The 17449-nt window shown below is 47.5% G+C and overlaps 3 protein-coding genes across 6 annotated transcripts in view; 1 reads left to right on the top strand and 2 right to left on the bottom strand.

The window, feature by feature from the left end:
- Positions 1–4670, bottom strand: part of TESK2 (testis associated actin remodelling kinase 2) — a 141458-nt gene extending 136788 nt beyond the window's left edge. For all 3 annotated transcript variants that reach the window (XM_044238108.1, XM_044238107.1, XM_044238106.1), the window contains exon 1: positions 4378–4670. The gene's annotated coding sequence lies outside the window, so the exon portion shown is untranslated. The remainder of the gene's footprint in view (positions 1–4377) is intronic.
- A 4246-nt stretch (positions 4671–8916) lies between these two features.
- Positions 8917–12705, bottom strand: CCDC163 (coiled-coil domain containing 163). Its single transcript, XM_044238112.1, has 10 exons — positions 12088–12705; positions 11966–11999; positions 11601–11788; positions 11408–11489; positions 11060–11246; positions 10891–10958; positions 10528–10595; positions 10131–10231; positions 9445–9578; positions 8917–9198 (listed from the first exon to the last, which is right to left on the bottom strand). Exons 1-10 carry the CDS (start codon positions 12163–12165, stop codon positions 9146–9148), a joined length of 993 nt encoding a protein of 330 aa, XP_044094047.1. The 5' UTR covers positions 12166–12705; the 3' UTR covers positions 8917–9145.
- Positions 12706–12824: 119 nt separating this feature from the next.
- Positions 12825–17093, top strand: MMACHC (metabolism of cobalamin associated C). 2 transcript variants are annotated; one of them, XM_044238115.1, is made up of 5 exons: positions 12837–12922; positions 13484–13610; positions 14634–14828; positions 15693–15845; positions 16346–17093. In XM_044238115.1, exons 3-5 carry the CDS (start codon positions 14724–14726, stop codon positions 16763–16765), a joined length of 678 nt encoding a protein of 225 aa, XP_044094050.1. In that variant the 5' UTR covers positions 12837–12922; positions 13484–13610; positions 14634–14723; the 3' UTR covers positions 16766–17093. The 2 variants fall into 2 exon arrangements, with proteins under 2 accessions (XP_044094048.1, XP_044094050.1); XM_044238113.1 differs by lacking the exon at positions 13484–13610 and having other exon boundaries at positions 12825–12922.
- The last annotated feature ends 356 nt before the right edge of the window (positions 17094–17449 follow it).

Raw genomic sequence — 17449 nt, forward strand, 5'->3', positions numbered from 1 at the left:
AGCAGCCCCACCTATAGAACCTACTATCTCCTCTTTTCCATTTCCTGCTATCATACTAGACAATTATGATATCCATACCAATGACATATTCAGCACACTTCACAGCCCCACAACCTCCCACTAATTCAATAACCTATACTTCCATTCCCCTTCAACAGCATTATAATAGTTATATCCTAGAGCTTTTGGAGGGTTTTTGTTTGTTTGTTTAAGATTTTATTTATCTGACAGAGAGAGAGCACAAGCAGGGGGAGCTGGAGAGGGAGAGGGAGAACAGGCTCTCTGCTGAGCAGGGAGCTAGATGCTGGGCTCAATCCCAGGACCCTGGATCATGACTTGAGACAAAAGCAAATGCTTAACTGACTAAGCCACGCAAGCACCCCTATGCCCTGTTTTTTTCAAATCTTGAAATAACAAACTCTCAGCTGTCCCATTCTGTATTTCTTTATTATTATATATTTTTTAGAAATCTCTACACCAATTGTGGGGCTCAAAATTACCACCTCAAGAGCCGCACACTCCTCCTCTAACTAACCCAGCAAGGCACCCCTCCCATTTTGTATATTTTTTTAAGCTTTTATTTATTTATTTGACAGAGAGGTCACAAGCAGGCAGAGAGACAGGCAGAGAGAAGAGGGGGAAGCAAGCTCCCCACCAAGCAGAGAGCCCGATGTGGGTCTCAATCCCAGGACCCCCAAGATCATGACCCAAGCCAAAGGCAGAGGCTCAACCCACTGAGCCACCCAGGTGCCCCCATTCTGTATTTCTTAAAGAACCTGGTCTTCAACCACATTTGTTTTTGAAAGAATTTATTTATTTGACAGAGGGAGACACAGTGAGAGAGGGAACACAAGTGGGTTGGGGGTGGGAATCAGAGAAGGGGAGGCAGGTTTCCCACTGAGCAGGGAGTATGATGCAGGGCTCCATCCCAGGACTCTGGGATCATGACCTGAGCCGAAGGCAGACTTTTAACAACTGAGCCACCCAGGCACCCTTCAACCACATTTCTGGTTGTCTCCTTATTCTCCAAGTATACTGGGCCCTCGGAAGGATTTCCTTCTTAAAACCCCAGCTTGGACTCTCAGACTCCACCATAACTCCCACAATATCACTAGCACTGTACAGTTACTCTCCATCTTATCTTCTCTTCTTGTATATTCCAATTCTGGATCAACCCAACCTTATCTTTTCTCCACTCCCACTCCTAAACTGCTGAGGATAATGCAAAATCTATGCTACTGGGCCCATTACAAACATATTATATCTAATTTTACTGGGCCCACAATGTGGTCAGCAATCTTTTTTTTATTCTTTTTTTTTTTAAAGATTTTATTTATTTATTTGACAGAGAGAAATTACAAGTAGATGGAGAGGCAGGCAGAGAGAGAGAGGGAAGCAGGCTCCCCGCTGAGCAGAGAGCCCGATGCGGGACTCGATCCCAGGACCCTGAGATCATGACCTGAGCCGAAGACAGCGGCTTAACCCACTGAGCCACCCAGGCGCCCCTCTTTTTTTTTTTTATTCTTAATCTATTTTCATTTTCCATTGAAGATTTCCATGGCCCTAATACTCACTGTAGCTCCTCCGTCTCCAGAAATAAGTGACCTCTCTAAAGGTAACTAATCACATCAAGAAAGTTAAGACCATCTGTCAAATTCCCCCATCTTCTTTTCCTTCTACCACATTATTATCCATCTTAACTTCTAACCTTTTAGTATCAAAAAATGAAATGCCCTGGAGCCCTGCTCATGCTCTCTCTCACTCTCTCCCTCTCTCAAATAAATAAATAAGTAAAATCATTTTAAAAAATAAAAGAATGAAATACCCAAGATATTTCCTAGGTAAATTTTCCCCTCAACCTACAAAACTGTTTCACCAATACTTTAAAAAAAAAAAAAGTGCCATAGTGGAAAGTTCATGTTCTTGCCTGCAGTCTTCCCAGTTGTAAAAGAGGAATACTGGGGGCGCCTGGGTGGCTCAGTGGGTTAAAGCCTCTGCCTTCGGCTCAGGTCATGGTCCCAGGGTCCTGGGATCGAGCCCCGCATCGGGCTCTCCGCTCAGCAGGGAGCCTGCCTCCCCCTCTCTCTCTGCCTGCCTCTATGCCTACTTGTGATCTCTGTCTGTTAAATAAATAAAATTTAAAAAAAAAAGAGGAATAGTGATACCTACACCACAAGGCTGTTGGGATCTATAAAGCATCTTTACAGTACCTGACATAGATTATATTCTCAATAAAAATGTTACCATCAGCTCTCTTTCACAACCACACTTGCTGAAAGAGTAATTTTACTCACTGCCTCCTATTTGTTCCTCAATCCATCATGATCTATTGCTTGCATTTCCACCATTGCACAAGTCAAAGTGTCTTTTAGAGGAAACAAGTGATCTCCTAATTGCTAAATTCAGTGGTTTCCTTCTAATCGTCATTCTACTTGAGCTTTGCAGCACCTGACAGTGACGGTCATTCCCTCCCATCTTGAAACCCTTCTTCCTTTGGTCTCTATTATAATACTATTCTGTTCTTATTCTTGTCCCATTCCTTCAACCTCTCTTTCTCCATGTCTATTACCCTTCAAACAATGATGTTCCTTCTGGTCCATAACCCTTTTCTTCTCTTCTTTCAGTATTACCATTACATATTCATTTTTTAAAGATTGTATTTATTTACTTGAGAGAGAGTGTGACAGAGCACAAGACCAGAGAGGGTGAAAGCGAGAAGCAGATTCCCCACCGAGCAAGGAGCCTGACACAGGACTTGATTCGGGGACTCCAGGATCATGACCTGAGCCGAAGGCAGTCGCTCAAACACCTGAGCCACCCAGGCGCCCTCAAATTTATGTATTCAGTTCCAACCTCTCTCCCAATTTTCAGAACCAAATTTCCAGCAAACCACAGTAATATCTGAAAAGCACCTCAAATTAAACATATCCAAAACGAAATTCATGGCCTTCCCTCCAAACTGCTTCTTCAGGGGTGCCTGGGTGGCTCAGTGGGTTAAGCCCCTGCCTTCGGCTCAGGGCATGATCCCAGGGTCCTGGGCTCCCTGCTCAGCAGGGAGCCTGCTTCTCTCTCTCTGTCTCTCTCTCTCTCTCTCTCTCTGCCTCTCTGCCTACTTGTGATCTCTCTCTCTGTCAAATAAATAAATAAAATCTTGGGCGCCTGGGTGGCTCAGTAGGTTAAGCCTCTGCCTTCCCCTGGGGTCATGATCTCAGGGTTCTGGGATCGAGTTCCGCACTGAGCTCTCTGCTCAGCAGGGAGCCTGTTTCCCCTCTCTCTCTGCCTACTTGTAATCTCTGTCAAATAAATAAATAAAATATTTTAAATTAAAAAAATAAATGAAATCTTTTTAAAAAAAAAAATGCTTCTTCATGTTCCCTATTACAATTAACACTACCAGTGCATCCCAGCAGCGAAGTCAGAAACCTCCCACTACCGCTCCCAACTCTGGAAACCTCGTGGAATTTAAACGTCCTAGAAGTGCATGTCATTCTCTTCATTTTCCTCCCACTATTCCAGTTCATCCCCTCTGGCCTGGATTAGCACAGTGGTTGCCTGCCTACCTAGGCTTTCTGCCTCCACACTGTCTTCACTTTCAATTCTTCCTTCACATGCTCATCAGAGCTAATCAGTCATACCAACCCCTTGCTTACAAAACCCTCAGTGGCTCCCCATACCTACGGAATAAAGTCCAAATTCTTCAGCAAGGTTTTCTCAGAGTTGTAAACGGAAAGGTCTTTAAATCAAACAAACATGAGTTTCGTTTCTAGCTAAATTTAAATACTGGGTTAGTCCAGAATCTTCCAAGTGAAGGGTAAAAAGCAGAAGAGCGAAAGGGAAAGATGGGGAGAATAAGGATGAAAGAGAAAAGAGGGGGAGGCAGTAGTGTCTTGGGGCGGGGGGCGGGCAGAGTACTTTCCAACGTAAAAAGGGAAAGTTCCCAGGAAAGAGTATGTTTGAGGGAAGTAAAGTGAGGGAGTCCTGATCTCTGAGGGACGAGGAAGGTTCTCAGTGCGGAGTTGGAGCTCTCTGAAGCAAGAGTTCTTCCTGAGTCTCTGAAGTGAGAAAAGCCCCTGAGAGGACTCAAGGACCGGGTCCCTGCTACCAAGGAACTTCTAAAGGGTTCCCGGCCTCTGAGGCGAGGAAGCGGAGGTAGGGATGGGAGCTGTCCCGGGACCCTGAAGAAAGTGAAAAGGGAAGGAAAACGGATCGAGGAGTATCCCCAGCCCCTCAGAGGATGCTGGGAAGCAAAGAGGTCCTGTCGGTGCTGAGGGACCCTAGTGCCAATGCTCTGGAGCCGCGGCGGTGGAAGAGCCGTGCGCCCGGGCGCGCGGGCCGGGGCGCCCGGGGTTTGTGCCCTCTGCGCTCTCTCGGCGTTACCTGAGGCGGGACTGAGCAGCCAGAGGGGTGCCTGCGCGGGCGGGAGGCGGAGGCAGCAGCAAAGTGGGAGCATAGTAGTCCTCACAGCTCCGAGGCGGCTGAGGCTCTTAGCCCGCGGAGGTGGTGGGGGTCCCTCGCGCAGAAGCAGGCGACTCGGCGGAACTAGCGGCAGCGAAGGACGAGGAGGCTACTGCCATGGCCCCGCAGTCGGGACCGTTCCCCTCGTCTGTTTGGCGGGGCCAAGAGAATGAGCCCAACGGCGAGCCTGAAAAGTGAGCTGAATCTCCGAGCAGCTCCGCAGCCGCCCGCGACTGAAACTCCTGCCCCGCCAGGCAGGGGGACTGGGGCGGGGCTAAAGGCGAGCACGCCCCTCTCCTCAAGCCTCCGAGCAGCCAATCAATCGTCAATCTTTGATAAACGAGCTAGCGGAATTACCCAATTAGCATTAGGAATGCCACGTGGTATGAGGGTGGCCTCAATAGGCGTTCGGGAAAGCCAATCAACAGCCCTCAGCACCAACTCTGGGAGACGAAGAGAACCAATAGGAAAGAAAAGGAGGTTAAAAACAGAAGAAGCAGTGTGTTAGGTAGGCGGAACCAAGGAGGAGGGAATACACCTGGGGGAATTCAAGTCCCCAAGCCTCCGGCGCTGGGAGGGGAGCAGTAAACACGAGAGGGAACAATCATTGGTAATTAATAAAACCAACAGAAAATGGATTCGACTGACGCGGATTTTCGGTTGGTGAAGGGTATAGCTAAGTAAGGACTACCTGAATAAAGAAAAGATAAAAATGAACGCAGAGTCCTGCAGAACCTCAGTATAGTGGAAAAACTGATGATCAACTATTATTAGCTACCTGAGATGGTAAGAGCAATGGGTAGGGTTAAAATGCTGAGGCAACTATTAATCAAGACTGAGATTCTAGTCAGTGAAGCCTTCTTGGAGGAGATAACAGTTGAGCTGGCTTGAAAACTGAAGATTTTGAAAGAGCTGCGTAGGGAGTAAAAATTCTGCTCAACTGTTCAACATGCACATATTTCCTTCCTCATGCTTCCCATATACCTGGACTTCAAGGTCCTCATAATCTCACGCCTGAGCAGATTGGAACAGGGCTAGAGCTCCCAGTGCTAAAGCAGGCAAAGAAACACTGGAGCATGGGCCGTCTTGCACCAGTACTCCCTTGGATTAGAGGCAGCCTTTCAGATATCTTTAGACTTGCCTTCTACCGGAAGGGTCTTGACAGATGAGTGCGATTTGAATAGGAGCATAAGTAGTGTGCATTCCTCTGGCAATAAAGTTTAAGAAACCTGTGTATGAATTCATTCATATGTGGAATCTAAAAAACAACGAATGAATAAACAAAAAGCATAACTGGACCCATAAATATAGAGAACAAACTGGGGCGTCTGGGCGGCTCAGTCATGATTCCAGGGTCCCGGGATCCAGCCCTGCCTGGGGCTCCCTGCTCAGCGGGAAGACTGCTTCTCCCTCTCTCCCTCCCCCTCCCCCTGCTTGCATTCCCTCCCTCGCTGTCTCTCTGTCAAATAAATCTTTACAAAAAATTACAGAAAACAAACTGATGGTTGCTGGATAGGAAAGGGACAAAATGGGTGAAGGGGAGTGGGAGAGACAAGCTTTCAGTTATGGAAGAAAAAGTCATGGGGCTCCTGGGTGGCTCAGTGGGTTAAAGCCTCTGCCTTCAGCTCAGGTCAGGATCCCAGGGTTCTGGGATTGAGCCCCACATCAGGCTCTCTGCTCTGAGGGGAGCCTGCTTCCTCCTCTCTCTCTGCCTGTCTCTCTGCCTACTTGGGATCTCTCTCTCTATCAAATAATTTTTTTTTTCAAATAAATTCTTTAAAAAAAGAAAGAAAGAAAAAGTCATGAGAATAAAAGGCACAGCATAAGGAATATAGTCAATGATATTATACTAGTGTTGTGTGGTGACAGATGGTAGCTACACTTGTGGTGAACATACCATAATGTATAAACTTGTCCAATCACTATTGTTGTACACCTGAAACTAATGTAACATGGTGTGTCAACTACACTTAAAGAAAAAAATTTAAAAGAAAGATATGTGATAGGAGATAAGAATGGAGGTTAAGGGGTGCCTGGGTGGCTCAGTGGGTTAAGCCTCTGCCTTCGGTCCAGGTCATGCCCCGCATCGGGCTCTCTGCTCAGCAGGGAGACTGCTTCCTTTCCTCTCTGCCTTCCTCTCTCTCTGCCTGCCTCTCGGCCTACTTGTGATCTCTCTCTCTGTCAAATAAATAAATAAAATTTAAAAAAAAAAGAATGGAGGTTAAATGTGAATTGAGCTTAAATGCTTAATTTGTCCTTTCTTTTTTATGCTCTGAGAGCTGTCAAAGGTTCTTGAGCATAGTACCCTTAACGGGATACCGTTTTAGTTAGATTAATTGGTAGTTCACAGTATCTCCACAAGGAGAAAAGAAATTACCCCAGCCCAGGACCGTTGGCCCAAAGCCTTTTCCCTATCATTCTTCTGGCAATACATGATGTGCTGCCACCTGGTGACAGTTCAAATACCATTGTTCAACATTGCTATTGAATTTTTCTGTTGTTGAAGCCCAGGCACCCTTGCAAACCTGTCTCCCATAAAGCCAGATGCGAAGAAGTTGATAAATAAATACAGCTTTCTACCAAGCAGAATTGAATAATGCCATCATACCAGACATTATCATATGCCCAGTGAAAGATGTAAAAGACTGGGATTACTTGTACCTTGAGAAGGAAGATGAGTCTTAATGGAAGTATTTACTTTTTTTAACAAGTTCTGTTTGAGCCAAGTTTGATCTCTACCATTCCACTCTCAGCAATCTCTTTCTTCTTTTAAGATTTATGTATTTAATTTGAGAGAGTTGGGCAGGGGGAGGGAGAAAATCTCAAGCAGACTCCCCCCTTAATCCCAAGACCTTGAGATCATGACCTGAGCGGAAATCAAGAGTTAGAAGCCTGACCCCCTAAACCACCCAGGTGCCCCTCAGCAATCTCCTTAATACTGAGGAGAAAGAACCAAGGAATGCCTTAGGTATCAAAGGTCCACTCTTCATGACCTGTCTGCTAGTTAGGCCAAGGCCTTAAATATATCCCATAAGAGGAAGTAGCTCCTACGGACTCATTTCAGCCTTTTATTATGCTTTTATTTCAGATAATTGTCTCCTCTTCCCAGCTAGATGGAGCTAAGAGCTAGGACCCTTATGAGCCCACTGCATATCTTAGCTGAGGGCAAATACACACCTGAGCTGGTATGTATTATGCTCAATAAATATCCACTGGGTGGATAAATGGCATTATCCTTTGTCTATATTTAGCAGTGGAAGAGAACTCATGAGATCTTAGTGGGATACTGCTACTTCTAAGGAAATTTTAAGACTGCATTGTCCAGAATACAAACTCCAGGTAAGGTGAAAGTAAAGATGCCCTTAGTCTACATAGAAAGATATACTTCCCAGGAAGCAGCCCAGTGATGAAAGGATTAGAACCAATAACCACAAGGCCTAGTTTTTTAATATAATAGGAAATATCAGAGTACATCACTCCTAGTGATTCAATGAGTATTATATCATGAAATTTGGTCACACATGGGTGGTTCAATCAGTTAAGCATCTGCTTTCTGCTTGGGTCATGATCTCCGAGTCCTGGGGTTGAGTCCCAAGTCAGGCTCCCTGCTCCACAAGGGGTCTTCTTCTCCCTCTCCCTCTGTGCTCGCCCACACACTCTCTCTCTCAAATAAATAAAATCTTTTTTAAAAATAAATCATGAAATTTCTTTCGTTTGGTAAATATACATGTATATACTTATTAAATGATATACATGTATATATTTACTACAATGTAAACTGTATTTCTTAATGGAGGTCACAGCCCAATAATTCTTTTTTTTTTTAAGATTTTATTTATTTATTCAACAGAGAGAGAGAGATCACAAGTAGGCAGAAAGGCAGGCAGAGAGAGAGGAGGAAGCAGGCTCCCCGCTGTGCAGAGAGTCCGACTCGGGGCTTGATCCCAGGACCCTGAGATCACGACCTGAGCAGAAGGCAGAGGCTTAACCCACTGAGCCACCCAGTTGCCCCACAGCCAAATAATTCTAAAAGCCACTGGATTAGAGGTAGAGACTGGAAGAAAAGAGACAGCAAACTGCTACAGAAATGTAAGCTGGATTGGGCTGCTGAAGTTGAGGAGGTATGGTGGGACTGAAGTAAGCCTTAAGAGGCAGAAGCTGGAGATGAGAAGAGGAAGCCTCCTACTACTCAGGCCCAGGGTCTACCTGAATGCCTTGCTCTCCTCTGCATCCCTATAGCAATACTGCCCCAGAGCACTGTCTTACCTCATTCTACCCACCAGAACGGGAGCTCCCATTTCCTTCCAAGTTCCACTGAGCGCAGGATTTGAACTCAGAAGGTATAGCTATAAATATCTATGAACTTGGACTTCAGAGAGAGATGGCAGGAAGCAGTCAAGTAACAGGAGGAATAAAAGGTATAGTATCCCATGTAGGTGCTGATTCACAGAAGATATCAGGAAGGGTTAAAACATTTTATTGCAGCTGGTGGCCAAGGATGGGCAGACAGTGACAAGCCCCAGTAAGGAGGGCAGATACTAGCTAGATCAAGAGAGGAGAGGTAGAAGGGGCCAGAAACAGGGCCTTGGAGGGGAAATGTGACCAAAACTACTCATACAAGTCCTTACAGGTCACTCAGGAACATTGTGAGGCCCTTAAAGAAGAGGTTCTCCTGCTCAAGGCTCTGGGCCTAGAGCTGTAAGCTGCTGGGCTCCAGTTTAGAAAGTGTGCTCCTCTGAAGATCTAAGAGAGAAAAGGAAGAGAAAACAAACCATCAGCAAGCACTAAAATACACACCGAACTAAGCCCTGTGCCCGCCTGATGAGGAGGAACATACAGGCTTAACTTGGGATAAGTAATAACAGAGGATGATAGATTCACAAAAGAAGAGGCAGAGACTCCATTCTACCCAGTACCAAAAAATCAGGCAGCAGACACCCATGAACCTTCAGATTCAGATTCACCCACACCTAGGATCCCTGCCCTTACCTCCACCTAGCTTCCTTAAATGTTCCCAGCTACTGTAACTGTCCGGAAGACTGACTTCAGAGCAAGATGAAGAAAGAGACATGGCGAAGGTGGCAGCCACAGGCAGGTTAGATTGGAAGATGTGAACGGAAGTCCTGGAAAGGGAAACAATCATAGGCAGACATGGTTACCGTAGGACAAGGGGACCCTCCCAGCACAGAACTGTCCTCCATCCTGAGGCCAGAACTCTGGTCTCCTCCCTCTTCATCCTCTAAACATATGAAGATACCTTAGTGACCCTGTATCAAGTAAAGAATGCCCAGTATTATCTTTATGGGCTGTAACCCAGACACTCATACACCCCCACCAACCAATGTCAAATCTAGGATAGTTGAGGAGTGCCTGAATGGCTCAATCCGTTCAGCATCTGACTCTTGATTTCAGCTTGGGTCATGATCTTGGGGTTGTGGGATCGAGCTCCACACTGGGCTCTGCACTCAGCACAGAGTCTGCTTGAGATTCTCTCTCTCCCTTTGCCTGTTCCCTGCTAATGCTCTCTCTCTCTCTCCCATTCTCTCCCAAATAAATAAATAAATAAATAAATAAATAACATCTTTTTAAAAATCTACAGTAACTGAATGTTGGTCCCCAATGCCTGGCCTTAAGACAAATCCCTTCCACTTCCACAAGCACCCATATCCCCTGACCTGTGGAGGTTGTGCTCACGCCGGACATCCTGTGCCTCTGTCCTGGCAGCCTCCAGGGTATGACCCTTGCCCTCCTGGCCACTTTGCGGCTGCTCCAACATCTGCCAGACCACAGACCCAGGTAGGCCCAAACCTCTCCCTCTCCAGGAGAAATAACCCTCCCCACCACTGGCATATGCAGCACACATGGAACTCTCATGTGGGCAATGACAGTTTCTCAACATGGAGAAGAGGGCTTGGGAAGAAGAGTTTTGGAGAGAGATAGAGTCAGCACAGGGAAAAGAAAAACAGACAAGGGTGGAAAAGATCTGCCTGCCTGCAGATCAGAATAGAAAGAGAAGAAAGGAAGGGGCCTCTACAGGGAAATATGAAGAGATAGGTCCAATCCTAGCCCTACCTTTGAGCTGTGGGCCTGAGTTTGCTGCCCCTCAGCCATCTGTTTCAGCAGCAGCTCCTGGTGCTGGCCTTCAGATGAGAGAAAAATGTAAGGAAGCTATTCTCCAACTTCTTTCCCTTCCCCTCCATGCCTTGTGCCCAGCCTGGTGCTGAAAACTGAGATGGAGCATTCTGGTGTAACTACTGGGAAACTTCCAAGCTGACTGGGGAGACTAGACTCACACCACGGAGGCAAGACAAAACACTTGGCCAGACTTCTGAGCATCTCAAGCAATCAAAGCTATGGCCACTTATTGGGATAGCAAAAAGACCCTCCAGAAAAGAGAACGGGTGAATTTGTAGCTACCCCCAATCTTTTACTCACTCAGCTGGTCCCGCAGAAGCTTCAGCTCCTCCCGAAGAACCTCTGACTCCTCCCACAGGAGTTGCCGCCTGCACAGATGACAGCAGAGTCATCCTAAAGCCAATCAACAAGCCCAGAGGACACTACCAGGAGTTAGAGGCCTGAAGGAGAGAACTTGCCCATCACATACTCATTCTGCAGTTCTTGGTGAAGGCCACTAGAAGCACTGCATTTTCGTGGTCCTGTTTGTATTTGGGATTGGGCCTGTTCCTGCACCTGGCTTCGAAGAACCTGTAATTCCCTTCTCAGCCCCTCCAGGCGTTGCTCCAGGAGGAGGGCCCTCCGCTCTGGGCCCCCCTGCAGCAACTTTAGTGAAGCTGTAGAGGGACGAGTTGAGTGTCAGTCCTTCTGAAAGCTTTGTACAAGAGCCCAGACACTCCACTTGCAAATCAAGACACAAGTAAGTGCACAGGTGTGTAACAAAACCGTGTGCATACATAATGAGCTATCCATATGAAAAAAATAACTGGCCAGATACCTTCCAGAGCACAGATCTGGTACTTCTGCTGCTCCTGCTCTTCCAGCAGCCCCCGCACAGCCTGCCTTAGTGCCTCAGTCACCTACCCAGGCAAGAAAAACTACATGAGCTACTAGGTAAAGGGCTTCCCCAAACCCTGATATCCTCATCTCATACAAACACCACACATAAAACCTAGAAGTCCATGCTTTACCTGAGCCTGGGATTGAAGCTGGGATCGCAGAATACTAACTTCATCCCGGAGAGAAATTGTTCTGTGGGCCTCAGCCCAACTCAGCTTCTCTGGGACAAAGAGAGTCTCTAGACCCCAAGGCTGTCGAGTTTGGACTCCAGTCTGTGGAGGAAAGTGATGAGGGGAAATCCAGGTCCCAGCCAGGTCTCCTGTTGAGGGAGTAAGTAAGGGACAATTTTGAGGCCTATCTTTGGGGGGAAAACAGATGTCTGTTCAGGAAAGAAAACCGTTGGAATCTGGAAGGAATCGTGAATGGTACAGGCACTAGAGAAAGGCAGAACCTGGAAAGAGAAAAGGCTAGAGGGTAGCAAAGGGACAACACTTACCTGCTGTGGAGACTCCAAGAGGATACAGCCGCTGCTACAAAAGAAACAGGTGCACAGGCCAATCAGCTCTGAGTGTCCCTAAACCCAAAACTCCAAATGGGGGCCCTCAGGCGCCCCCTCACCTTAATCCTGGCCACATTTCCATCAGTAGCATTGAGAAGTGTGTCGAGGTGCTCAGACCAGCTCAGGCTCCTACTCATAACCTTTGGCGAGGCTGCGTCCTGGCTGGCGTCTTGTGCCCTTGCTCTCCCAGCTCAGAATACCCGAAGCACAGCCCGGTAAAGCCACACGTCAGAGAGTGGGTATCGGGGATGTAATACTAAAGGTATCAGGTCAAAAGTGGGACTAGTCAAGGGAACGGCGCTTGGGGAAACTAGGGGGAAAGCGAAATACTCTGATACGCAGATATCAGGTGAGAGTTGAGAGTGCCGAATCTTGGTCGAGACCACTCCAGATCCAAGACACAGGCGTCATCGCGCCGAACCATGCAACAACTACAGGTGCCACCGAGTTCAAACACTCCTTACAGACCGGGGAAGCGCGACTTCGGACTTGTAGCCGCACTGCCACTTGGGAAACTGAGTTCGTCTCTCACGGAGACAACCGGCGATGGAGGCTACCGAACTACGTTTTGCAAGCGACACGAACAATCAAACCCTGAGGCTTGCCGGGAAACCGAGGCTTTTGGATTCTGTAACTGTTGGGCTCAAGGACCATGTGAACTACATATCCCAAGATGCATTGCACCAAGTCAACGCTATCCCGCTGCTGGTCCCAGTAGTTCCTGGGAAATGGAGTCCAAGGTACCTCGAACTTAACGGACCAGGTTATCCTTAAGACTCCATTCCCCAGCAAGCTCTGCGCGTAGCGTGAGCTATGGAGCCGCAGGTCGCAGAACTGAAGCAGAAGATTGAGGACACGTTGTGCCCTTTTGGCTTCGAGGTTTACCCCTTTCAGGTTGGTTCATCCCTCCTGCCGTGCTGGGCGAGGTGTATGATTGGCCTGGGTGCTACCGGCGTGACCCCGAGTCTTTTGGTCCTTCCCGAGCTCCCCTGGCCCTATGTCCCTCTGTCCTACCGGGACAGGGTGTTAGCCGTGACTCCATTTAAAAAAAGTAGAGAAACGATCGCACCTTTGTCCTTTTACGCCCATATAATGCCATACTGATAAATGGGAAAAACATAATCTAGTGATTTTGTGGTCCTGTCACCTACATATTCAGAGGAAAAAGTGACCTCTGGAGCCAGTCACTTTAGAAGCTTCCTGAAGGAATTAGGATAGGGCAAGGCCTGGAAGTTTTGTGTAGCTAACATTAGGCCATCTGAGGAGGAAAGGGCATTCCTGTTGTTGAACAAGCAAACAATCGGCTGGTTTGTTCATCTACCAACAGAAGAATAATTCATGATGTTGCCAATCACCAGCGCTGGCCTGGATACATAAACTGTGCACTTGCCTGACACAGAAGTCTGGCACCACCACCACCTCTTGTTTACATAGATCCATTTCCCCCTTATCCAGTGCCGCCTGTACTAAGCTGTGTGCTTGTACAAAGCTAAATCAGCTCAGCTTGAGCCCTTTGCCGGATGCTTAAGAGCAGCCCACTCCCACCCCTTCCACTGAGTGGCCCACAGCAGTGCTGGAAGAGGTAGGTTGGGTCTAGCTTAAGAAGGACTAACCAGAAAAAATGGAGTTGAGCTACATGAGAAAAGAAGGAAGGAGGATTATGTATATCCCAAGTATCAGGAACAGCTTGAGTAAAGGTGTGGAGGTAGTGGTGGATGGCCATCCAGGTATGGAGAGAGTGAGAATGACTGGTGGGTTAGGTAGACATGGGTGGGTAATGGAATTACTATACTGAACAGAGCCAGTCGTCTGGGCTCCTACTTCTTACCCTTTCCCTCCCCCACATCCAGTCACACACCAAGACTTTTGGAATCTGTCACCTGTATCTCCCTAATCCATTCCCTTCTAACCGGTCTGTGCTCTGGTGGTCCAGGCCAGGATTCCTCACTTGGGATTACTGCAGTAACCTGCTTGCTGTTATTCTGCATGCAGTCCATCCTCCACACGGTAGCCAGATCTTTCTAAAACTAATCATGATGGCTAGCCCGTCACCAAACTAGACCCATATTCCTTAAATTGGTACTCTAGGCCAGTCATAATCTCATGCCTACTGATCTATCCACCCCTTTCTTGCTCCCCTTCACTTCTATCAAACTGGACAATCTGCTGTTTTCCAAATATGCCCTTTTTGCATGTCTTTGCTAATCCTGTGACTTCTGTTTATAACCTATAATGGATTCTCCCTCCCCACATCATTCTGTCAGATTCCTTCCTACCCTTCAAAACAGCTTCCAAGAAGCTTTTTCTAATTTAACAGGACCCTCATCTGGTCCTGTCACTGCACTAATTGCAGTATAATTTCTTTTGGTTCCTAGTTGTTCATGAATGTTCTGCCTCTCTATTCCAAATTCCCTGTCATATTCCCCCATGGACAAGTCCCCCTATAAATACACGTCATTCAGGATCAGTACAAATCCATTAACTAAATGAATGAAATGGAACCTGAGGCAAGATGTAGGCGGCCTTGAATGCTAGGATGAGGTAGGGGCCTAGCAGAGGCCTAAATTGGCCCTCCTGTGTGGCCTGAATTTTCTCTCTGTTCCAGGTGGCATGGTATAATGCACTCCTGCCTCCAACCTTCCACCTAACCCTGCCAGGACCTACCCTGGCCTTCCTAGTACTCAGCACACCCGCCATGTTTGACCGGGCCCTCAAACCGTTCCTGAAGAGCCGCCATCTCCAACGACTGACTGACCCTGTGGACCAATGTGTGGCCTACCACTTGGGCCGAGTTAGAGAGGTGAGCAAGGCTCTTATATTCCCCCAGCTTCCAAACCTGTAGCTGCTTCCAGCTCCTCTAAGCTCACTGCAGGACTACCTACATAGACCCAAGAGCCACTTCCCAGATAGGATATCCGAAAACCATCCCTGACATTACGATCTCTCCCCATTCTGCTTTCTTACCCCCGTTTCAGCCACCTACTTCTAGCAATCCCCAGGTCTGGAATCAATCTCATTCACCCTACTCAGATGGGCAATTGATTATATGACCCTCAAACCAGAGTTCTCTTGGCCTCCCAATGAAATAGGAATAAGCCCAGCATCCACCAAGCAGCTCTCACCCCTTTGCCCTAAACCTGAAGTATTTCCCCACCACACATGTGCACATAAAATACATATACATACACTGTATCTCCCTGAAGTTGGGCCAAGTCTTCATCCACACTGGGACTCTGGAAGGCAGAGACCAGTCACCCCTCATTAATAAATTTTGTTTAAGGATTTAGAGTGTGCAGGGGGAAGGGGCAGAGGGAGAGAGCATCTCAAGCGGACTCTGTGCTGAGGGTGGACCCTGACACAGAGGGCTGTCTCCTGACCCTGAGATCAGAGTTGAAACTGAGAATATGACGCTCAACCAACTGCACCACCTAAGCGCCCCAGCCCCTCATCATAGAAGCTTCTGAGTAAGACCTTGTTATTTCCTTTCAAATGTGGACCCTCCTGGACAGATCATTTTCTTCACAGTGGACCCCTGCAGCCACCCAAGTTTAAGGTCATGCTTTCACTTCAAATTTCTGAGGACAGGACCTTAACACAAGAAGAGCTTTCTGAGGCCAAGTCATGATTCTTTTCATGCTGAAATAAGCTTCCATCTCTATCCCAGAACCTCCCAGAGTTGCAAATCGAAGTCATCGCTGACTATGAGGTACACCCCAATCGGCGCCCCAAGATTCTGGCCCAGACTGCAGCCCATGTGGCAGGGGCTGCTTACTACTACCAACGAAAGGATGTGGAGGCTGACCCCTGGGGGAACCAGGTCAGAGGGCAAGTATGAATGCGTAGGGACTGGGGAGAAAATAGTGAAGGCCCCTCAAGATACCAACTCTTAACATTTCTCTCTCCTGGGTAAGGAATTTGATAGACACAGTACCAGAAAAAGATGTCAGGTATTGGTATCCGGATGTCAGGTCTGTCAGGAGCCAGACACCTGCTTTCTGGAGCCTATCTGGGAACCCATCAGCTCAGAAAACCTAGGCTGTTCTTAAAATCTGGTTACAGGATGGGTTAGAGCAGTGATTAGAAGACCAGTGGTGAAACTGGGAAGCTAAGGGAGGTGGCTCAGTTTAAGGAATGCACCTTCCTCATGGCCACAGTAAGGTCATGAAAAGGGTGGTCTGGGAGAGGAAATGGGGGAGCCCAGCTTTAAGAGAGGTTCAATGTGGAATCAGTGTCGAGAATTGAACAAGCCTAGTCTGCAATGATGGTAGTTGGACTTAGTAACCTCCATGACCTTGCCTTTTTTTAACCCTCTTCCAGCACATATCAGGTGTGTGCATACACCCCCAATATGGGGGTTGGTTTGCCATCAGAGGAGTGGTGCTCCTGCCAGGAATACAGGTGCCAGATCTGCAACCCACAAAGCCCCTGGACTGTGTACCTAAAAGAGCTGACCGAATCACCTTGCTTGAAGGGTTTAATTTCCACTGGCGTGACTGGACATACCGGGATGCTGTGACACCACAGGAGCGCTACTCAGAAGAGCAGAAGGCTTACTTTTCCACTCCACCTGCCCAACGTTTAGCCTTCTTGGGCTTGGCCCAGCCCTCAGAGGATCCTAACTCTAGGCCTGCTGAACTACCTTTTACAGTACTCAGACCCAAAAAACCCCAGAATCCCAGCAGAGCCCACGGCCGGCTCAGCTCCCGTGTCTCACCACCAGCATCCCCTGGCCCTTGACATCCTCCTTCCCCTGAGAGCCCTACTGATCAGTGGTACTTGCTGAGACTTGTTTTGCTTTTCAGCAAGGCAAGGTTTAATTTTAGGTATATTCTTGATAGAAGAATTACAGAGATCTTCAATGAAGATAAGGCTCAGAATTTAGTCAAAACAAATTAAAAACCCACAATTCCCACCTGGTTTGGATATGGGGTTATTCCTGTTAGCATTTCTCCGCAATGTTCCAAAATGCTACTTGTTATGAAGTCTTGGGGGCACCAAGGTGGCTCAGTATGTTGAATGTCTGCCCTCAGCTTAGGTCACAATCCTGGGATCCAGCCCCATATTTGGTTCCCTGCTCCTCAGGGAGACAGCTTATCCTGCTCTGCCCCTCCCCCTACTTGTGTGGTCAATCTTAAAACCGGCTTTCTAGGGGCGCCTGGGTGGCTCAGTGGATTAAGCCGCTGCCTTCGGCTCAGGTCATGATCCCAGGGTTCTGGGATCGAGCCCCGCATCGGGCTCTCTGCTCTGTGGGAAGCCTGCTTCCTCCTCTCTCTCTGCCTGCCTCTCGCCAACTTCTGATCTCTGTCTGTCAAATAAATAAATAAAAATAAAAAAAAAAAAAAAAAAAAAAAAAAAAAAAAAAACCGGCTTTCTAAAGGGTTATCATTCACCAATGGCATCTGCCCCACAAGCTTTTTGTAG

Source organism: Neovison vison, chromosome 2, assembly GCF_020171115.1.
Source record: "Neovison vison isolate M4711 chromosome 2, ASM_NN_V1, whole genome shotgun sequence".
Classification (NCBI taxonomy): Eukaryota; Metazoa; Chordata; class Mammalia; order Carnivora; family Mustelidae; genus Neogale; species Neogale vison.